The sequence below is a fragment of the Thunnus thynnus genome, chromosome 5, assembly GCF_963924715.1.
Source record: "Thunnus thynnus chromosome 5, fThuThy2.1, whole genome shotgun sequence".
NCBI classification, from domain to species: domain Eukaryota; kingdom Metazoa; phylum Chordata; class Actinopteri; order Scombriformes; family Scombridae; genus Thunnus; species Thunnus thynnus.
In genome coordinates this window covers 26884136-26908136 of record NC_089521.1, presented here as the reverse complement: position 1 = coordinate 26908136, position 24001 = coordinate 26884136, and the positions used below count along the sequence as shown (strand labels likewise).

Genomic DNA, 24001 nt, shown 5'->3' with positions numbered 1-24001 from the left:
GAAAAGAGTTGGTTATGGCTCTACATCTCTCTGTACATTGTGTATTTATCTTGTCACCTTCAAGTAAACACATTTTTATAGGATTATGCACCATGTTAACATAACATAAACTAGTCTTTGACAAAGAGCACTTTTATAAGCATAAACTTATGATTTTGCATAGTGGTGGTCACGTTTGACCAGATTGACCCACATTACGGCCCTGAGGCAAAAATGAGCTGTGGGACCCTACTGACACCCTGCACTGCCAACATCTGTAGAGCTGAAACAATTAATCAATTAGTCTTTTGACAGAAAATTAATCAGGAACAATCTTAATAATCAATGAATCATTTAAGTCAATTTTTTTTAAACAAATAATAATCAATAATAAGATATTTGAATACGTCAACTTGAGAAATCATCATTATAACGATTTTGTAGACTGTCATACTGATGGATTTCTTACTCTTATCAAGACTTTTAATCTTTATTATTATTAAACGATTATTCAATTAATTGAAAAAAATAACTAGCAGATGAATCAATAATGAAAATCATTAATTGCAGCTCTCAGTACATTGTGTATTTATCTTGTCACCTTTAAGTCAACACATTTGTATAGGATTATGTTAATGTAACATAAACTAGTCTTTGACAAAGGGCACTTTTATAGGAAAGGTCTAAAGATTAATGCAAAGCCCAGTTAAAGGGCCTTATTATGACTAATTTAGTGATGTGTAATACAAATAAATTTGCATTTCATCAAATTGCTGCAAATCACTCAAACTTGGCGGTTTTGAGGGTCCGTTTGAAATTAACTCAACATCAAATGATGAATGTAGATACACATTTTAATGACAAACTACAAGGGAATGAAACTGGTCGACAGTTACAAATGTTAAAAACATGAGACATGAACCATGAAATGAGTAAAGTTGAATAGATTGTACTTGCTAAAAAATAAAGAGGGAGGGGGTAGAGGGGGTCGGAGTTAAGGTTACATTCACCTTTACAGGCACACCTGCCACTTTCTACTAGTGCAAAGAATCAAATCGGTTAAACAAAATGCCATACATGTTTGTTGTATGTTTGCATTAAGACTCCATTATTGCAATGGCTTCGGTGGCCATTTGAGGTATACAAACATATTGTTCAGACATGTTACATCTTAACATGATGCAGGCTTTTCCAAGAAAGCTCAGAAGAAAAAAAAACAACAACAAAACAACAAAAACAACCATGAAAAAGCATAATTCACCTGTATGTTTGTACTTCAATAAGAAAGCTTTTTTTTTTTTTGCATGTATGTTACACTGGCCAGCTTTTTTTAGATCTTCCAGCCAATCATGTTATGTAAATCACATTTTTATAAGGAAGGGAAAGCAACAACTGAAGAGAAAGAGACTGTAAAAAAAAAAGAACAGGAAACAAATACAGTAACCCTGATAATGTAATATGATCTACACCACAAATAAGTGGTGAAAAAAAAAAGGAACGCTGCATCAGACATTTAACAAACATCAGAGATTATAATAACACTATATAATACCTGTTGTTTGTGCTATGACGAGACTCCAAACTGAAACGTCTTCATGATGGGAGTGTTTCGGCCACGAGTGAGAAAAACAGAAACTTTGTCGTCGCACTCTTTAGTACTTTGATCCTCTCAGGAGAAATTACAAAAATGTCAAGTATATCTAGATAACAGTTATTACATGTAAATAAGTCAGACACTCTGAGAATAAAAGGTTGAAACCATGGGACAATGAATTTTCAAGTGTTCTACTGACTATTTTTACATGAATGCACCAAAAGTTGGAAAGAAACAGGGAACATCAAGAATACCACTTCTACGACAGAGCTCATCAGTTTCCAGTCAAACATAAATGTTTATATATGTATGTGTATATATATATATCTTAGAAGGGTAACTTATGTGATGCTTTATTTTAAGTCTGCTTGGCTCTAAAATATAAATAAAATATTTTTAAATTCTTTTGTTTTCTCAAGGCACAGCATACTGAAGATATGCAGGTCAAAGTAAATTAGGTGAGCCGACCAAACTCTTTGGAGTTTGTGAAGATGGCTTTGAGCTGCGCCCAGCTGCATAGTGTCAGAAACACCTCACAAACCGGTGAGATCCAGTTCTGTTCTGTTCTACCTCGATTTCTGTGTCTGCTGGAGTACTAGAGAAGGGAGAAGAGACAGGACTGAAGCAGACTGGAAGTGTCATCAGGCAGGATTTAAAACAGTCTCCATGGATTGTGTTCTTAGGCTCAGTGGAGTCGTGCTTTGGGAAGGAAGACACAGAACTTGCTTCAGGAGTCGGAGGTCTGAACGGGTTCATGACTCCGAACCGACAACCGTGGCTGCAGGTGAAACTTCACTGGGTCTTCTCAGCACATCCCATCAACGTTTTTCAGACCCCTGGATGGTCAGATTGAAGCAAACCTCAGAAAGGCTGCTGGGTCTTTAACTCTGAGTAAACTAGTCCCTCTGCTGTGATGGCGTCCCCAAGCCCGACTGTCCGCAGTGGTTGCTTGCAGACCAGCACCGGTGTCAGGTGGAAGGTGACGTTCCCTCTGCGCCACACAGTAACGGGCTCTGCTGGGTTTAGGGACAACTTTTCCTGTGGCTCAGTGTATGAGCTGTGAAACTCTAGTGGGGCTTTCAGCTCCACTTTGCTAACGTCAACAGACCGGAGGCCACAGGCCTGACTACTGGCCACTCGTGCTCCGGCCATCACTGCCGCCGCCTGGTTCCCCCAGTATCCATCCACCGTAGCGAGGATGTGGTAGGCCAGCGTGTGGAAGTGGATGCGGGTGAGGTCCGCCTCAGATGAGGGGTCGCTCCGGCCGTGCTGCTCCAGAACCCAGAGGAGGATGTCGCTGACTCGGCCCACGTCTGGGATGCCTTTCCAGGAGGCCAAGTCTGCATGAGGCCCCTCGCCGGCCTGAGAGAGGAACAGCAGCTCCTGTTCATTCAGCCCAATAGAGCTGACAATGGGCATAACCTGCTAACAGGAAACAGGAAAAATAGACTTCAATTAAATATAAAAAACCTCATTTTTTTCTCTGTGAGGCACTTTGTGAAGTTCACTACATGAAACTCGCCCAACTGTTTGACATGTACCTCCTGCATGATGCTGTTCATGTAGTCTTTGTCAGTCATGCTCGCCAGCTCCAGGTGGATGGGAATATCTTTACGGATGTCAGATATGGCTGCCACGGCCTGCAAAGGGGGAAGCAAGTACAAGATTTTAAACACCATCACGTGACTGTGCGAGCATATTACATACTCAGGAACATTGTTTTCAGCTTTTAGTTGCAGCTTTATTTGGCTGATTTTCCATTTTTTTTGTAATTCTGAAAGTCAAGGACTGTAAAGTTTCCCAATTTGCTTGAAACAGAAGCATCAGCTAAAACAGAAGTAGGCAGAGTTCAAAGGCTCAGCTTTTTTGTATGTTTTACTATAAATGCACCTGCAGTATATTTTACATTTATTGCACCTATTTCCAAAAGCACACCATATTTTTTCAGTTGCTGAATGGCATTTCTTTCAGCTCATTCAGTGTGTAGACTTGCTAAAGATAGTAAATGATTCATCACTGAACCTTTTAATCGCCTTTACTTCACTTAGAAAGTTACATTATTGTGGGTGGTTACAGCTAAAAGTGAGGACTGATTTTAGAGCTGTAATGATTAGTCAATTAATCGTTTGATATAAAATTTACTGGCAACTATTTCGATAATTGAATATTCGTCTTGAGTAAATTTCTAAACAAAAATGCAAAAAAATTACAAGTTTTAGCCTCTCAAATGTGATGATTTAATGCTTTACTTTATAATACATGAGAGTAAAGTAAATATCTTTGGGTTTTAGATATCTGAAGACGTCACCTTTGATTCTGCGAATTATCACAGACATTTTCCACTATTTTCTGACCTTTTATAGATCAAACAATTCATCGATTAATTAATTAATCATTAGTCGCAACCCTGACGGATTTGAAATCTGCCCTGCATTACAACACTGCAATAATGTATCTGACATCCTGAAAAGCACAAACTGTAGTGAAATGATTGAAAACCAATAAATTAAAATGAAAAATGGTCAACAGAAATACATTATCAATGATGATGTAGGAGGGCTAAAACATGCAAAAACAGCAGCACTGTTGATTAAAACAAGAGGTTAACAAACGCTAAATGTTGCTCATCACCTCTTTCAGCCGCTCCTCCCACAGCTCCCTGCCTTGACCCTCCATCATGTGGAGCCCAGACAGGACGACCAGGTCGGGCTCGAACTCCTCCAGGCTCGCCACAAACGTCTCCAGTGAGCTCATCTCCCCGTTGGACACATCGTGAGAGAAGATGAAGCGGTTAGCTTGAGGCGCCTGAGTGGAGCCCCACTGCTCACCTTGAAATGAGAAGAAGACCAAAGAGGGTGAGACACAGTGCAGGATACAGCTGTTTTAAATGACACATCTTTACACGCATGTATTATTACCTGCTTTGTACTCCAGGATGAGGTGATATTCGTCCGTCTCCTGGAGAGAATCCGGGGGAACAACTATCTGCTCGTCCAGCATCTCATGAAGTTTGGGACCAACTGGCCCACATAATAAAACCTGCGGTACAAGAAGAACCATATTACACTCAACCATAAGCACATCATCTTGAACCAGTCCTGTATATTTAAACTCTAACAATCTGCAAACATGAAGAATTAATGTAATTCAATCTGAAGGTCAAGGATGCTGCATTACACTATAATACTGTGTTTAAAAGGCTGACAAAACACCTTTTTTATCTCATAATAATTAGTTCTCTTGAAATTTGTAAATTGGGAGCATACATTTTTCTCCTGTTTATTATCTTCAGTTCAATTTTCTACAAAGCGAAGCACTTGAAACTTTATGCAACATTATTAAAATACCTGAAACTGATTAATATAATCAGCTTAAATAGCTCAATCATTTAGGGTCAGAGTTTACAAAGTAAGTAAATACATGCTACTGTACCATCAGATCAGGATATGTTGCGAGCTTCTGACCGATGAGGGCAGCGTTCCCTCCAACATACAGCTGGAAGAAGGAAAACAGTAAACTTTATTGAAGCAGGAAGCCAAAAGAGACATCACAACTTACACGAGTCTGAGGAGTAAGGTAGCCTTGCCTTTGCACCGGGGTACTCCGCTGCCGCACGTGCGATCCTCTGAAAGGACTCCTTGTCGCTGAAGAAACGCTCGGCAGCTGCTCCACGCTCCATGTAATGGATGAAGGCTTCCCTCAAGTCCTCTTTGGAGTGCAACACTTCGTGATCCAGGCCGCTGCCAGGATCCACAGCCAAGGCCTGCAGCAGTCCCACTCCTGAGACGACCACATCGACACACGCGTTCACCCTTCGAAAAGACAAGAAATAATGACAGTTATGGAGGAATACTGAATGTGGGTTGTGATTATCATCATATTCTGGCTCCAAGTAAAAATAATCCTGAAGATATACATACTGTATTTTTTTTTAACCTGGCTTTTAGCAAGTGAAGTCATTTTTTTCTGATTTGAATAAGGAAAGACTCCACAATAACCCTTTTAATCAGACTGAACTGCCAAAATTGTGGATGTAGGCAGCAATGAGGAAGAAAAGGCTGGTCTAGTATCGAGATGACATTACAGTTAAACTTTGTTTCTGGATAAATGCTGTTTGTGCAGATACACACATCTCTTTAAAAGGTTCAACAAGTCCAAAAGTACCTTCAAGTGTAATATTGAAACCAAAACACTTTCATTTTCTTTCCTTGTGTGTCCATCCCCCTGGTGGACGGTCCTTCAGGTGCAGCCAATCATCACCTGCCACCTTTTTAAAACACTCAGCCAGTTTCCTTGCTACTCTAAAGGCTAAAGGCTAAAGGCTAGGTGTAAACAGTAATATAATTCAATGGGGCAGCACTATCTTGGACCACGTCATCTGAGCTGGGACTAACTCACGATAACGCATTCCTTCTCACTAGTAGAGCCTCTCAACATACCTCAGTGTACAGCAGAGCAGCGAGAGCACAGACGCTGCAATAAATATCAACTTCAGGCGACAGTTTTGGGACTAACACGTAACCTACATCACTGTGACACTCTGCAACTCACCCTACTGCTACTTTGCTCCACTGCCGCGTCGGCAAAGTGATCAGAGTCTCCCAGGCAGCTGAGATGACCTGTTCGAGGCTGTTCTGGCTCTGAGATGATGACTGAAAGTTTGGCAGGGTGATATACTGCAGAATCTGCTCTGGCAGCTCCGGGTTGCCATGGTAGAGATATCCAACAGCTAACGCCAGCAGGGCCGCTGCTGAAGCCTTCCTCCACATGATGCTCCCACACACGCCTGTGAAAAAGGAAATCAGTCAGTTCTTACTCTCGTATCTAATAAGCATTCAAAACTGATCGATGTATTCACTTCGGTTATTGATACTGGCATTAAGGAGCTGCATTCTGGTGATCTGTTTATATGAAGCAGAATTAATTTACCAGTTTTGACCTGTGTTGTTAATGTTCAAACATAGAAACAGAAACACATTCAGAGAACAAGACTCAAAATTAAACAACCTCACTATGTTGAGCTGGACTAGCAGCTCAGCTCAGACGCTCTCCTATGATAGGAGGTATGATGGAAACCATTATCATTAATGAGGATATTTTTGATATCGATGTATATGGAAGAAGTGGTGCTGCAGAAATCACACATGAAATAATCCAACTAATGTTCAAATCAACGAACAATGTTCCACAATTTTTGCATCACTACTTCTACTAATTTCTACCATGATAACATGATCAGATCATATCATCATATTAGGATTCTGCTCAAAATCAATTGACAAGTCTTCAAATGTCTTGTTTTGTCCAACCAACAGTCCAAAACCTAAAGATATTCTGTTTACAATGAACAGAAACAGAGAAAAAAAGCAAAACCTCACAAAGAAGAACCGAAGAATTGTAAAAATTGTCATTTTTGCTTAGAAATTATTTGTGAATAAAATAACCAGACAGTAATTGTATGGTTTTGCCATCAAATTGATTATATTAACTATAGCATAAACAGAATGGTCAAATCTATAATGGCATCATTGTAAATGAGAGCGTAAAATGAAGAGCTGTTGTGACGGCAGCCAGATTAATTCATTAGTCGATGGACAGAAAATTAATCAGCAGCTATTTTGATAATCAGTTAATCATTTCAGTCACTTTTAAAGTAGAAAATGCCAAATATTTCATGTCATTTGTGAGGATTTGCTGCTATGCTTGATCTTGTTTGATAGTAAATTCACCAAAGCAGACAATATGATGACATCACCTCAGGCTTTAGGAAATTATGACAAAGATTTTTCACTGTTTTCTGACACTTTATAGACCAACCCTTTTTTTTTTATTATTTTGTTTATTTGTATAAGGACAAGTATACAACCTGAACTCATGCCACTTACCACAGCATTTATAGCCTGAGCTAGTTTGCGATGCCCATCCCTAAACGGGCCTTTAATACATAAAACTCAACAGTAAAACACAGATAGACCTGCACAAGACTCAACAATACATAAACAGTACCAGGTGTGTCCTGACTTTTGACTGGTACTGTACGTACTGTTCATTAAAGCACAAAACAATGATACAGTAAAAGTGTCATGAAACAATAAACAGCAGATCACTCATGACTACATGACTGATCCCTCTTTAAATTAATCTATCAATTGAAAAACATAATTGGCAGATTAATCGATCATGAAAATAATGGTTAGTTGCAGGCCTACAAATCATATAATCATACAACACATTAGTACATGATTACACATCTGTATGACTGTTTTTCTACATTATTCCTGCTCCAGCTCTGCATCCTGTTAGATGAATGATCTAATAGCTGAGCACAGCTTATCATCTGGTGATAATGACTACAGAAGAATGAATGAGTCAAAGAGAATTTGAGAATTTTTAAAAGAAATTAAGCTTTTCTCTATTCAAGTATGGTAATATTTAAGTTGTACAGTGGTCCCTCTGTGCAGAAATGTCCATCTACAGCCTCTGTTACCAACTTCAGCTGATGAGCTCCACATTTACACCTGGATGACAGTGCAGGTTCAAACCCTCTCTCTGCTTTGCAAACTCATGCTGGATGAGAACATTGAGTGTCTGTGCTACAGACTTTATGCTTCAGTAAACAGCAGCTTGACTGTTAAGTTGCTGCTAACGTGGACACAGTTAGCTAACTGAGCTAGCAAACACACGGTGTATCCTTAATCTGACAGCAGCAAGTAGCTTTAGCCAGCTCGACTTAGCAAAGCAGTCTAAATTTAAAGGCGAGCACTTTCTGTTTGGCAGCACATCCGACTTGAAAGCAGCTTTTGATTGATTAGTCGTCAAACCCTCAGAGTTGTTAGCGGACACGTACCGATAATGTGAAGGCTTCAGGTCTGTTAGTCGGGAAGAGGACCCTCTTTCCTGGTTAATCACATACAGAGCATTTAGTTAGCTGAATACCGCCACTGGGAGAGGAAACTGTAGAAGTCAGAGTCGGTTCAAGTCATTGAAGGAGCAATGATTGGAAAGACAGCCTGTCCAGTCCGATACCGCCAGCGCACACAGCAGCAGTCAGCGTCTTCCGTATGCCGCTCGGCGCATGCGCTCTGACTGGGTACATAGGCAATCGCGCTATTTTTTTTATCCTAGGATGGCGAAGTCATGACCCGCCCTGCTCTGCCTCTGATTGGCTTACAGTGCCCTAACCCTAACCAATATCACTCCTCATGCCCTAAACCTTAACCTTTCAAAAGTTAAACTGCTGAACAGAAGATGTCTCCTACTTCAGTGTAAAGTCCATTCTCAGTGTTTGTTTGTGCTCTGAAGTTTCTGCATCACACTTGTATGTTGAATATTGGACCAGAATTGGCTTCCAAATTAGTTGTGATGTCACATTAATGCTCGTGGGCCCACCTCTTAAAATCAGGGTTTCAATGACCACAGAGAAACTTTCCACTTTCAGCAGATGCATGTGAAAAAAGTCTTCTAGTGTCAAACGCTGCACATACATCATTCTGCACAATGAAGCTTAAACATTCAACTGTAGGAACAAGAAGAAAAATATATTTTTTAACAGAGAAAGATTTTAAGTAAAAGAAGCAATTCCACAATGAAAATGACAAAGTCTTACTTAAGTATGACTGTACATACTGGACAAATATGTGTATACTGTACTATCTACATGCATATACTGTACATAACCCATAACCCACTATATATATGTATAAAGAACTTATTACATTACTCATACTATTTGCACTACATACTTTATAAACATACTTTAGATGATTACATTCTTATCCATTATGCAATCTCATCAAGTGTCTGATCGTTCCCAAATTTATTCTGCAGCACGAAAATGACCTCAAACATACAACCAGAGTCATAAAGAACTACCTCCAGCAACAAGAAGAACAAGGGGTCCTGCAACAGATGGTCTGGCCCCCACAGAGTCCTAATCTCAACATCATCGAGTCAGTTTGGGATTACAGGATAACCATTGCATCTCTCTAACCTTCTGTTTGTTTGGTCCACAAGCACATGAGCGTCAGATCTGTGTGTCCCTCTATATTTCCTCCTTCTCCCTTTCTATTTTCTCCTCTTGCTGGACCAGCACCCATCCTGGAGCCGCTCAACTTCCCTGGCTGTCGGTGCCATTTCCTGAGGTTTTGGATCTGGTTCTCCATCCTGCAGGAGTTCAGCCTCACCTCATGTCTCTTTCTCTCTGAACAATGTCTTTATCCTTCTCTCTTTCCTCTGTGAATAATGTCTTTTCGTGTCTTTTCTCCCGTGTATGTGATTGGTGTGATGTGTGCATGTATAGTCTGTCCTCCTGCCAGGTCTCCATGGTGATGGAGGTCATGTGGCTCAGGTCCTGTTCTTTTCTGCTGGCACCTGGAGGCTGCTTGGCATCCTCTTCATCACATTCTTCATATATATTATAAATCCATTAGAATTTGCTTGTCTATATTTCTGTAATACGTCTTTCTTGTTCTATTCTGTACACATAACATCTTTTGCACGTCTGTCCGTCCTGGGAGAGGGATCCCTCTTCTGTTGCTCTTCTTGAGGTTTCTTCCATTTTTTCCACTGTTTTGGAGTATTTAGGGAGTTTTTCCTTATTCGAATCAAGAGTCTAAAGTCTGTTGTACAGACTGTAAAGCCAGCTGAGGCAAATTTGTGATTTGTGATATTGGGATATACAAATAAAATTGACTTGACATGAAAAGACAGAAGCAGCTGAAACAAGTTCTCCAAGATGCAGGAACAACCGACCTGCCAAATACCGTGAAGAACTGTGTGCAGGTGAAGCGTGGTCACACCAAATACATCTCTTCTGTTTAATGCACTTTGTATGAAGTTAATTGATAAATAAAAACTATTCATGGCATTAATTTGTAAGCATCCTCACTTTACTTTTAGTTCCCCAAACCTTTGGATAGTACTGTATAAATATTTTCTTCTTCCACCCGCTTGCTTTTATAAAAACTATATGTTTATGGGTGCTCATCTCTGTTAGCCTGCTGCACTTGTTTAGCTTCGGCACATTTTATGTGAGTAAACTGGAAAACAGAGTCAAATTCCTCGTGTGTTTAAACACATGTGGCCTGATTCTGATTACGTAAAAGTACTGAAGTACTGTCAGCAAAATGTACTTTAATTATCCAAAGTACTCATAAGGTAAAATGGCTCAATTTAGAGTGATATATTTATAATTTCTAGTATTTTAATCCACCATTTTTTTTAGCCCATCATGATTGATGATCGGTCTACTTGTCGTGAGGAGCTACAGCTACTGTATAATGACTTGTGCAGCTGTGTGGGAGCTTTGCCAAGTGTGAGGAGTCTGAGCCTGTGTTTGGAGAGTACACATACACATACACGAACATTACGGAAGTTGTGAGCCTTTACCAGGCAGAGAGGGTCCAATGAGACGCTACTGAGTTGCATTATGGAAAATAAGGGATGTTTTTTTGGAGCTTAACCCGTACTAGGGTCTAAAAATAAGGATCTTTCTGCCTCTGCTGTGTTTTTTTTTTGACCACTCTCTTTAAAAATCTGTCTCATAGACTTCTCAACTGCAGTACTAAACTGCTGTAGAGTCTCTTTAAAATAGAACATGGACAAATGTACTAAAGATAAATCAAGTTCTCCTAAATTAAGTTGTACTTATAACAGGAAGTCTGATGAAACAGAAAAATTAGCATCACCAGATTTAAAAGTTTTAAGGCTTGATAGTACATGAAGAGTTTTGTTTGTCCCTTATTTAGAGTTTAATGGTATCACTCATCTTTGTTTTAATGTTATAATGTTTTAAACTGGTCACTAAATGCATGGATGCAACACTCAACAGATGTGTGATTCTCTACTTTAAGATAACAGATAGGTTGTAGTAACCAGTAACATCTGATTAATGAACTGCTTTAACTCTTTGGTCCTGGTCTTGAAATTAACAAGTGAGGCCCATTAAGACTAAAGTGAACCACAACCAAACAACATAAAGTCTTAGACCCTTTCTTCTTCTCTTTTCTCCTTCAGGCAGTTTATGTGTGAGAGTTCGACCTGAACTGCTTGTTGCTGCTTGCAAACTATTTTGCTCCAGGATGAGGTGTGGTGTAGCCGCTGTAGGGAGGACTGACACCCTTTATACCTCAGTATAAAGCAATCATTCAGTCTGATAACATTTAAACATTTACATAAGATGGTCCCAGTCTGAGTGGTTTTTAAACAGAAACTTAACTCTTCAAGTAAAGCCATGTTAGCTGAGCATAAGGAGATTAAAACGGTAGCTTTATGGAATCGAATTGAGTTTCGCTTCAATGCAAGTTCTCAAAGGGGGGAAATCGAATTATGGGATAAATGCATTTTCTATGCAGAAATAGCTGCTTTAAATTCAGTGAGGCACCGTTTTAAAAAACCCCATAAATGGTCCCTTAGATGCTTGAATCTGCCACATTCTGAGTTTAAGGTCATTAAAATAACACACATATTATATAAAACAAATTGAGAAATCATTTCAAAAAGTCTAAGAATCTATGAAAGTCTAAGAAACAAAAGTTAAGAATTTTATCACAAGGCTGTATTGAACCTTGTACTTTATACCCTTTTGGTTAATAAGGTGTGAAAAAGCCAACAGGAAACACTTTTTAATGCTTGTTGAAAAGGAATCGTTCAGATCTCCTCACCCTCTGGAGGAATGCTCTTGTTTTTTTTTTTCCTTCTCACTGTAAAAAGTTAAGTATTTACAACCCGTTTGGCTGATTAGTGTCCTGTAACACTTGAAATAAAAGCATGACTTGTAAAGATGCTCTGATAAGAAAGGAAAAAAAGATTCTCTGCGCTATTGTGTCCAAAACGCCTCCAACCTTCAGCCTCTAAAACTGAAGAATGTGGATTTTCTTGTTCTACAGTTAAAAGTTTATACAGACAATTCACACAGAATGAGTCATGTTTCCTCCTTTATTAAAATTTCAACATATACATGATAAAAAAAAACAGTATATATACATACAACTCCATCATACAAGTGCTTTAAAATATCACAAGTGTTATAACCTCTGCACCAGTGTTGGTATAAGAGGTTTAAGGCAGGTTGTGTTTGACTTACTGTAACAAACGTAACTGGCATCAATAAACTTTGAATTACCATTAAGAGAGGATGTAAGAAACTGGACACTCTTGGTTGACTTTGAGAGTCTTTATCAAATGAGACAAACTTTGACAAAAAGGTAAACAAGTATATATTAAAAACTAATCTTTTCAAGTGATTTTCAACACTCCTACAGTGAGATTTCAGTTAAAAATGAAATTGAGCCACAGTATGAATAAAATTATAAAAACAGTTTGTATATCATTTAAACTAACAGTGCATAAAAACACCGACTGAATGAGTTCGACTACTTCTGCAAACAAATCTAAGTTCTGCTGTAACAAGACAACATATGAAGCAGCAGAACAACAAAGTCTGAGTAACTGGTTTCAGTCCCACTGGGACCAACCAAACAATAGTATTCATGGTTTTGTAGGACATTTTGGACAAAGGCAGCCTCCAAGTGACCTATTTCAGGGCTCATTTTTCTTACAAGTGTACACTACAAGCTTGTAATGAATCAGTCTTACTGGCATTATTGTATGTTCTATATTTTCACATATACATATATATAATCTTAAAAACTATGTTTATAATCTCAGCCCTCTATAGAAGTGGGCTCGGTGAGAGTGGGGGGAGTGAAGCTGACTCTGACGTCCCGGGGGTAAAAACCCTGAAGAACCCCGTCCACAACCACATCTGGGAGACCTGCAGGACAGGACGATCTAGATTTATACTGTGTGGGTCAGGTTGTTATGCTTTTAAATGCATTTCAGTTAAAAAAAATAAAACATCCAGCAACAAAATGCACATGAAAATACACAGTCAACATCTGTTTCTGTGGGTCAAAACATTTCAGAGTAGATTTGCAGTCTGTTCTTTCCTACCTGATGTGCCGTTGGAGAGATAAGGATCATGAAAAAATCCCAGCACTCGCTGATGTGGCTGCTGATAACTGAGGACACATTAAGGTTAACATTATTGCATGAAGTAAAAAGAAAAAAAAGTGATAGAACTTATCATTTGTGTCAATGCGGCATGTATTTACATTCAAATTTGGTTGCGCCAGATGCTTGATAAGCAGACTCGGTGGCGGCACACATATTTTAAGCCTTTCCTGAGCCGAGGGGCGGCCATTACACTTATTCTATTTTATACTCTGTTTTTCAGCTGGGTTTGGATGAAACTTGCAGGACTGCAAAGGAATAAACCGTCTCGAAAAGTCAGATTATAAAACAAACTGAAAAAGCACTGGAGACATGTTGGTGAGGTTTAGCTACAGGTGAAAATATGGTCATGACAGCTGATTCACACTTGCACCAATAAGAAAATTTCAATTAGGGATGTGTTTGATACATAATCAGTCACTTGTGGATGAGGAGCCACTCTGCTTTAAGTATAATAAGTGGATTAATGGTGTTGTTGCACAGAGCGCAGTACTCCTGACTACCGTACATCCCTGCCAGTAGACACAGTACTGAACTGTACAAATACTGAGAAACTAGAAATACTAGTAAAGATCTCACCTGTAATCCTGACTGTCCAGTTCATCAAGAGATCTGAAATTAGAGCACAAAACTATTTAAGATTTCCTGCAAGGACACCATGCAAATAAAAGGTTTTTCTATCTTATATATTCAATTAAGTAAGGAGACAAAAAACAATTTAAATCTACGACATTAAAAAGAAACATTTTGTTGAAGTCAATTAAAACACACAGGTGTAATGTTAAATATCACATTTCTCTCTCACTCCTTGATCATTATGTATATTTTGGGTTGGAGCCACTGCGTCTGCTCTACTCCACTGTGAAGAAAATGTTTCTGCAGTTTTAATATGTTGCTGCATTGATCCTAATCCAAAAAAACAGAGGATCTAATTATAGCATAACATCTCCAGCATCTCTGGGTGCAGTCAGAGGAGTCTGGACCGGAGGGGGGACTCACTCCACGCTGCTGATCTTGTTCACCGTGTGAAAGTGTTTAAGGTGGAGGAAATCCAGCAGCACCTGTGGCACGTCTTCGTCCTGATAGATGATGTCCTGGCCAGACAACAAAGTGAATATTGGTTAAAGCTGCTTAATGTGATGTTATGAATGAATTTTAGAACAAGTGACATAACACAAAGCAACATACTTCACATCAGTGAACATCATATGCTCAAGATTTTAGTAAAATGAATAATCTATATCTCTACTAATCTTTGACACACTGCCTTGGCAGCAGTGTTGCTAACTTGCCGGCTTTCTCGCTAGATGTGGCGTCCCCTTTAGCTACTTTTCTACAAAAAAGTGCCTTGCAACCAATCTAGTCTTCTCACACCATACTGGTACTGGGTGTACACATCAGGGTGTTACCTGGATATAATCTTCCAGCTCCTGCCTCCTCTGCTCGGGAGGTTTGGTCCTCAGGTGCTGATTCCTTTTACTCGGGAAATCAGGAGTCTGGATGATCTTCCTGAGCTGAAAGTATCAAAACATAAACATGAACCTTCAAATCGACTGTAATGAAGCGACTACAGTAGCACACAACATATAGAGTGGCTGAAATCAGAGAACAGAAATGAGGTGGATTAAAATTAGTTGCAAATAAAACCTAAACATGAAAAACCTAAACCTAGAATATTTCAAATAAATATCTGTTTACAAAAGTTTTACAGAACATAATAAGCTTTCACTTCTCAACTGTCAAGTAACAACATGGGGGTGATTTTTGGGTGATAGCTCAACAGTTTGTGCAAAATTTTAAATAATCCTTATCATGTCTAAAACACAATACATCTGGAGATGCTCGATGTGAAGCTTCCTTGTGATTTTAAGCCCAATGCTGCATGTAAATTGTCTTTATTTTGTGTTACAAATATAAACTGAACAGCATAATATATATGTGCACATACACATTTCATACCATAACATTCATTCAATAGTATTAATAGTAGCAGGGATGGTTGCATGTACATACTTTTCTGTGCAGAGTCTGGAATTCACTGTTTCTTCTGAGCACATAATGTTTCCTCCCATTAAACAAGACTTCCACCCTGAAAAGCTGCAAAAAACCAGAGATAAACAGAAGATTTATTCACAATCTGTGATTAACTGAGTTTCAAGTTGCTGCAGATGGAAATATTATATGCAAATTATTATTATATACTGTAGTATTTGCTTCATCATCATGTTCAGACATGGTTCTCCAGTTTGGTCAGATCTTTTTTTAATTACAATGATAAAGATGAATTTTAATTTAAAGAGAGAACTAACTAACTAACTAACAAGCTTCAGCTAATATAGATTTCTATTTAAACAACACATTGAATCTTATCATAGTTTCCTTTTTTGTAAAACTGAATAATTTCCTTTCTGTAAAAAATGCAGGAGAAGATGTTACAGATTTAAGACCAACTTAAAGCAGGAAAAAGTCTGCAGATTCTCACAGTGCAGTTATATTTTTAAAAATATTAGTATAATGAAAAAAGTCATTTAAAACTGCATGTTTGTTGGTTTTGTCCTGTGAAGTTTGCATGCAGATACAACGACAATGACATTTCTCCACCAGGAGGAGTTGCAGATCTTCACAGTTCATCCTCAGGAAATCAGCTGATATTAAATCTGCTGTACGTGTGCTGAGACGGATCCTCGTCTCTGTGATGGATGCTGGTTTGAGAGTCGCACTAACATGAGACTACCATCTTGTGGAGGATTATACCTTCATTACTGAACATATAGGATTAAAGGTTCATAATTTCTCAAGTATGTCTTAAAACAGCAGTCAGGTGCCAGTATGGACATTGACACATGTTTTGTTTTTTCATTCCTCATGTTCATACTGACCATGAGAAGATCCTCTTCAAATGTAGTTATGATTAAAGTGATGGGAGACAAAACCCACAGTCCTTTTGTTGAGCAAAAATGAATTCAAAAGTTTAATCTGCAGTTAAAATGAGGCTTCAGCTGTCTGAGTTAGTCAAATTAAGTGGATATCTTCCACAGTTACGGTCTTTTTAGTCCCTCACTGTGTCTCGACAAGTGTTTTCCTGTTTAGCTGCAGCAGAAGTACAGTCACAAAAAGAGGGACTTTGGCACTTAAAAGACAGTAACTTTGAAAGATATCTATTTGATTTGACTAATTTGTGCATCTGAAGCTTCATATTATCTTCAAATAAACTTTTAAATACATTTTCTGCACAGAAGGAGGACTGGTCCCCCGTCACTTACATTGTAAGTGCACTATGAAGGGATCTTCTAAAGGTCAGTATGAACAGGACGGATGATTATTGCAAGAAAACATGTGTCAAAGTTCATTTGGGCTCCTGACTATTGTTTTAGGACAGACTTGACTAATTGCACGCAAGGTCGCAGCGGCTTCTCCGAGTCCGTTATGCTTGTTTTTTATTACTTTGTTTTAATTTATGGTTTTTATGTATTGCATTCTGGCCCCGGGGACGCTATCTTTTCATTATATTTCATTTCTGCTTTTTGAATAATCTGTAAGGAGAGGAACAAAAATAAACTTGAATAAACTTGAACGATCCTGTAACTGAGGTCAGTTCAGCACATGCACACTCATCCTCTTTACTGGAGATAACCCGGAGCAGATTCCCCAAACTTCAAAATGTGTACGTGTGAATGAGATTCCTTACACATTCATAACAAGGTGATCCTTCTCAGCAAGTCTGATCCACACTGGTCTGTTTCAACACCAACAACTTTTCCAGCTCCGTGTATTTACTGTAAATGAGTTTATAGCCACAAGAATAAACTAGTGTGGAAAACTTAAGTAACACATAAACAGAGTTATTAAACCACTTATGCTCATTTTTCCGGTTTCCTCGTCTCAACAAATCTCCAGACAGGATACAGCTGAGTCTGCGGTTCCAGATGTTGGGTTCTGTGTGTTTGTGTATCAAGAGAGACGGAGCGTACTGCAGTTTAATGTTTTACAGCAAATGATTTATGCAGCATTTACGTCCAACTGCAGAAAAACATCTAACAAGACAAAGCTCCTTTATCAAATGGTCCTACAGATTTTGGTCTTGCAACACCTGAGTACATATACTGAAGAACAGGTTTGAAAATGTTTACTTAGCTTGATTTTTTTCTACTTTGTGAGACTTTTGCTTTTACTCTGCTACTTTTTAGATAGAAAGACACGATCTGATAGCTGGACTACTTTGCTAAGTGGTGATTTTTTGAGTTTATTAAAAAAGGGTTAACTGTTTAAACAATTTAAACAAGTCAGTGGTGTATAAATGAATCAGACCAACTATAAGTACATTTACTAATGTGCTGCACTTACAACCAGTTTGAGTGCTTCTATTTTATTCTACTTTGTACTTGAACGTCACCACATTTCAGAGGGAGCTGATTATTTTTCTAAATTAATCGATTTGACGTTTGTGTTTATAAAATGTAAGAAAATGGTGAAAAAATACTGATTTGCAGTTTCCCAAAGCCCAAGATGCAACTTAAATTGTCTTGTTTTGTCCCGACCAAGAGTCCACAACCGAAGATATTCAGTTTACTATCATAGAGGACAAAAGAAGACAGAAAATCTTCACATTTAAGAAGCTGGAACCAGAGAATTTGGGCATTTTTGCTTGTTTCTCAATGTTACATGTATCAAATCATCAAAATAGTTGTATTCTGTCGATCAATTAATTGATTAATCGTTGCAGCTCTGTATCTTTTACTTAAGCAAAAGATCTGAATGCGTCCGACACTGCTTCAGACTACACGGTTTCCTCCTGCAGCTCAAACAACATGCCTGGAGGTGTGTGAGTATAACTGAGGTCATATATGTTCACAGCAAACATATTGTTTTTCAGTGTTAATGTACTAAGTATATATTACTTTTCAGTGGTGGAAAGTACTCTATTTAAATACTCAAGTACTGTATTTAAATACAGTTCTGAGGTTCTTTTACTTTACTATTTTCATATCCTGCCACATTATAGTTCTACTCCACTACAATTCAGAGAAATATTGTACTTTTTACTCGACTACTTTTACAGACAAAACATATGATGCACTGTTAAAGATTAAATTACCTAAAAGTACACAAAGAAATTAAAATTAGCTCTACCTCTAACATTAAAGCATCTATTCCTTACGTGTTAATGTATCAATAATAATGATCCAGTGATATAATAACTCTGACAGGGGCCGTTTGATACTATAATTATAATTTATTGCCAACACTTCTGTAGCAGTTGTAGTTAATTTCTATATAATTATTGTCATATTATATATAATATTGTCATATTGTCTTCACATAGTTACTGTTAACAAATTACATCATACTTAAGGCTCTAAATGCTCTGAATAATAGTAGTTTTGATACTAAATGTACTTTAAATGTATTTTGTTGCCAATACTTCTGTAATTTACTTAAAGGTACAGTGTGTAGGATTTAGTGGCATCTAGTGGTGAAGTTGTAGATTGCAACAAACTGAATACCTGCACCCCCCCCCCCCAGGTGTGTAGGGGAACCTACAGTGGCCGCAAAGCTCATGAGAAACTCGAAAAGCTCTCTCTAGAGCCAGCGTTTGGTTTGTCTGTTCTGTAGAAACATGGCAGTGCAACATGGTGGGCTCTGTAGAGGAGGTCCTGCTCCCTATGTAGATATAAAGGGCTCATTTTAAGGTAATGAAAACATTATACACTAATCTTAATATACTTATGAATATTATATTCCATTCCTGCCAAGTTCGGTCCGCTAGATGCCACTAAATTCTACACACTGCACCTTTAAAAGTAAAAGCTTGAATGGGGACTTTAACCTTAACTAAATTAATATTTGATTGGCTGTTGTTGCTACTTTTACCTCCAAATACAAGACTGTTATTTTTATTCAAGTATTACTCCTTTGTAATATCGATAGTTCCACTATCTGAGCTCCTCGTGCACCTCTGGAAAGAAATCAAAGAAAACCTGCGCTGATGTCACTGTCACTCTTCCTGCAGGTTATCTGGCTCACCTGGCGTCACAGTTTCACCTTTACAACCGCACTTTTACACACTACACAGTTTTATTATCATTACAAACGAATATCCGTGATGGTGAAGCAATAAAAAGTCTTTACGCTGCGCCAAAGGTGAGTTGTACAGATTAAACAGAGAGCGTCCTCACCTTTTTAGACTTTCCCGAGTCATCCACTTCCCTCTCCATCGATGGTATCGACACTTCAATCATTAGGAAATCTTCTTCCACCAGCATCAGATTTGAACAGTAATGTATCTGTAACTTTCAACAACTAATCACAAACTATTTTTCTCCGCGTCCGGGAACTGAAAACTACAAAAAAAAGAAGAGACCCGTGTGTCAGTCCGTCTGTTGTCGCTCTGCAGTCGGTTTGTGCTCCACCTACACACTAATTGGACAAACCCAGCTGCAGGCGCGTCCAGGGCCATTAAAGGTGCAGTCCAACATTTTTTAGAAAAGGTCCAGCAGTTAGTGACTGTCCATAACTGCTGCTGCTGCTGCTGCTGCTGGAAGGAATAATGATAATCACGAGTTTAGTGCACATGATGATGTCTGGTGAAATGTGACGTTTAGTGGACAGAGAGCATGTTGGTATACAGAGTCTGAAGGTTTAACGTTACTGTGTTTTTATGGTTCAACATGCACTGATGTGTGTCTTTTGGTTCAACTTTCAGACTTTCATGTGCAGTTTTGTTTTGAACACTGCAGGAAAATTATTCAAAACTTTTATCCAGCTCAGGATTTAAGAAATACAAAGTCCCCAGAAAGCGCCTGATTTTAAAATAACAAAAACATTATAGTTATTTGTGTTTTTTATACTGTATTCATTCATTAATTCATTAATTCATTCAACCGTTTTACTTCTTGTAATTTACATATTTTATGTAAATTGTATTTCTTAACATTAAGGTCTAAATACAGAAAATCTTCACACTACGAGGCGTCGTCATCATCCACACAGAAGTAACAAAAATGGACAAATAATCAGTTTCAGCTAAAAGAACTCGAATTTGTTTAATCAAGTACATACATTTTAGAAGTACAACTTGTACTTTTATACAATTTTATATTGTAAAAAATGCTCCTTTTCCTCGTGTTGAAAGTGTCTTAATAATAGAGCATTTTGAAGGAATGGGAGAAACTTTATTGTTCACACTGTAGAAAATCATCTTTGGTTTCACCAAGCAGTGCCAAAAAACAGCTGACAATACAGGACACCACATCAACAAACAACATAATTTAAAATACATAAATACACTAGAAAATTGTTGAATAAAGTGAGAGAAGCACTAGGATTTTTTCATGAAATTCAAGCTAAGTTGTTTATTCAGCATCCTACTTGCATTTTGCAAGAAAGACTTATAAATGTAAAATATGAATTCACAAAGTAACCAATAACCACAGCTGTCAGATGAGTGTAGAGGAGTAAAAACACAGAACTAAGTCTAACAATATGAAGATGATCAAGTAAAGAACAATCACAATACTACTTTAAAAGCTACTTAAATATTAAATAAAGCACCACTGAAAGTTACTTCCTCTTTTATGATACTAGACATCATTTAAATATCAAATAAGGAATTCAGTCTTTTCATTCTGCCACTGGTGAAATAATGCTGCGCTGCTTTCATTTTTCAAGTAAAACAAAACAAGGTATATTTATTTACAGGTTAATTCTTATATTTGACACACTGAAGGAGCTCACAAAGAGCATTTAAAGATGAAAACAGTCCTGACTTTCAAGACAATTTCTGCAGGACAGGACAGACTAACAAGTAGAAAAACAAATTCACAACACACACACACACACACACATGAAAGGCCTAAAATATTCCTATTTCATCACAGGAGCTGCCGACTGTTCGACACCGTGCACATATAACTTACATTATCAGATACTAATTACTTTAACATATATTCCTATCAGCCCATCAGAGGTGCGGAAACTGTATTCTCTGAGTGGGAAAAAGTGTTTAAATTCAAGGCCAGTTGGTTTAAAACTACAGTAACAGTCTTGGGAAAGTGATAACATCACATGACATTTGCGGAGGGACAGCCGACGCCACAAACACTTTCAAATTCAGGTTCACTTCCCAGTGTGCTTGAAACGCAAAGTAAAACAAGAAACAATTCACAGGTCGTAAAAAGGGATGTAAACCCGTAACACAAAACTGTACTCACATCCTCTAAAACCCACTGCTCAAAATTAAACTACTCCCAGTTTATTATAGAAAAAGAAAAAGATATTATGTTGCTAAGATAAGATACTTTTCCAAAAAGTGCTTTACAGGATAAGATTCAGCTGTTTTTCCTCTTTCTGCATTTGAATCACATCGTCAATCTCAACCACAATCACATGCTCTGTCTGTGACCTGCCGTCATCATGAGATTTATATCTTCCCATCCCTGTTGTTGCTCACTGTGTTATAATTTAAGCCGGCAGAAACGCTTACTTAAGCAACTCCACGCGAGGTTACAGTGTGTGACCTTAACGAGTCATAGATCACGGCCGGGTAAAAATATAACAGCGGTTTACTCGTCTGAGTGTTTACGTCATCACCGTGTTTCACTACGGCTCACGTGAATCTGTGTCCTGCTGGTGAACACTCATTGTGTCTGAATTCACTCTGTCAGCAGACACGGGCCGTACACATTAACAAACAGGAAGTCAGTCTTGGTTTTATAGCTGTAATAAAGCTGTAATGGATTTAAAGACTCTGGTGATGTTAAAATAATTAGGTGCTGCCTTATTTCTATTTGTCCATTATGCATTTCTGAGTTGATTCAATAAGTATAAAGGAGTCTTGTCTTTGGAGGTTTTCACATGACAACACAAACCAGTGAATCTCTTGGCAGGGAAGTTCCTTTTATTATTGTTGTTGTTCCTGAAATACTGAGCCTCTGGTGTAAATGGATCCATTTTGAAGGTTTGTTATTGGTGTCAGGTTTTGTATAGTTAGAAACATTATCTTCAGTTAAAAGGGTATTCCACAGAATTAGTATTGTACTGTTAAAACACAGAGTTATCTTCCTTTTTATTCCACACGTTCTTCTTCCTTGTCAAACCCATGGATGCATTAAGGAAAACTGGATAATGCGTTCAAAGATGGCGTCCGTCCATCCCTATGAAAGTTGCTCAGCGGTGCATGAAGCCAAAAAGTTTCAGCAGGCTTCCTCACACTTCCATATTTTTGGGCCAATAGAACATGCGCACTAGAGTCCTTCCTTCTTTATTCACCATTTTACAGTCGCTCCTTTGCTAATGATTGTGTGTGTGGGAAAAATGCTTTTTGGGCCAGTTTGCATCATGTAACGGACCTCGAAGTTGTAATTACATGGATTGGCCAATCAGTATGTACTGCATGATGAATGATTACGTACGCCATAACATCTCCGAAAACATCACAGCAAATTTCCTTTTTTCCTATTTGGATAAAATGACCACATATTGGGAATCTAATGGTTACTTTCTCATCTGAAAAAATACTGAAACTTCATAAAGTGACATATCAACAGCTTTTAGCCTGGCTCAAAATCTCCACCATTGTGCAGTCTGAGGAGACGCAATGCATTCTGGGGCAGTTGAGTATGTCCATACTCAAAAATTCTTGCTAATCTAGTATACATCTGGGCATTTCTTGCAAACACAAAATACACATACTATGCAGTTGTATTGCACTACAAACTCAATTTGACGTCATATTTAGAACGAATAGTACATTAGTGATTCCAAACACAGCCTATGTCACTGCCTGGTGCTCTTCCTGGGGGCTTAGTCAAACTCTGGAGGCTACATTACCCACAATGCAACTTGACCGCTGGCAGCTCAACTGCAGATTCGTGTCTGTTATGCTAGTGGTGGTTAGTATAGCCTCGAGCTGCTAGCCTCGAGCTTACTTGTACACCACATCCCCAAATTTTTGACATTTTCAAACTCGAGTCTTCAGCTCCAACTGATGTTGCCTTTAGTGACATCACTTGAGGCAACTGATCAGACTTCGAGCGGCTTCCTCTGAAGCCACAAAAGGTTTCATGTAGTAGTACTCCCCAAGACCTGATTTTGACAGATTTTGATGTGTGGAGTTTGGTGGAGTTCCCCTTTGAAGGAATAGTTTGGAAACACACTCATTCACTTTTCTGAGTTAGATGAGATTGATACCACTCTCATGTCTATATGGAGCCAGGTGATGGTTAGCTTAGCTTAGCATAAAGACTTTAAATGGGGGAAACGGGTAATTAGGGTTGAGTGGGGACACAATGACAACAAAAATCCTATGAAGGGGTGACATGGTTAAAAGGTTTGGGAACAACTGCATAAACTACAGTCTGACAATAAAAAAATGGTGTAGCAGAAATATGTTTTTTCTTATCATTTCATGACCCCTAA

At 38.3% G+C, this 24001-nt stretch overlaps 2 protein-coding genes across 3 annotated transcripts; both read right to left on the bottom strand.

Annotated features, from left to right (window-relative positions):
* Positions 1-812: 812 nt before the first annotated feature.
* On the bottom strand, positions 813-8642 carry adpgk (ADP-dependent glucokinase). 2 transcript variants are annotated; one of them, XM_067590429.1, is made up of 8 exons: positions 8421-8642; positions 6125-6359; positions 5160-5385; positions 5006-5068; positions 4492-4612; positions 4205-4401; positions 3115-3213; positions 813-2998 (listed from the first exon to the last, which is right to left on the bottom strand). In XM_067590429.1, exons 2-8 carry the CDS (start codon positions 6340-6342, stop codon positions 2435-2437), a joined length of 1488 nt encoding a protein of 495 aa, XP_067446530.1. In that variant the 5' UTR covers positions 6343-6359; positions 8421-8642; the 3' UTR covers positions 813-2434. The 2 variants fall into 2 exon arrangements, with proteins under 2 accessions (XP_067446530.1, XP_067446531.1); XM_067590430.1 differs by having other exon boundaries at positions 813-2995.
* Positions 8643-12494: 3852 nt separating this feature from the next.
* snx22 (sorting nexin 22) lies at positions 12495-20097 on the bottom strand. The gene is made up of 7 exons (XM_067590427.1): positions 19762-20097; positions 15599-15682; positions 14995-15099; positions 14585-14679; positions 14165-14197; positions 13526-13593; positions 12495-13346 (listed from the first exon to the last, which is right to left on the bottom strand). The coding sequence occupies exons 1-7, from the start codon at positions 19846-19848 to the stop codon at positions 13237-13239; spliced, it is 582 nt and encodes a 193-aa protein (XP_067446528.1). The 5' UTR covers positions 19849-20097; the 3' UTR covers positions 12495-13236.
* Between the last annotated feature and the right edge of the window lie 3904 nt (positions 20098-24001).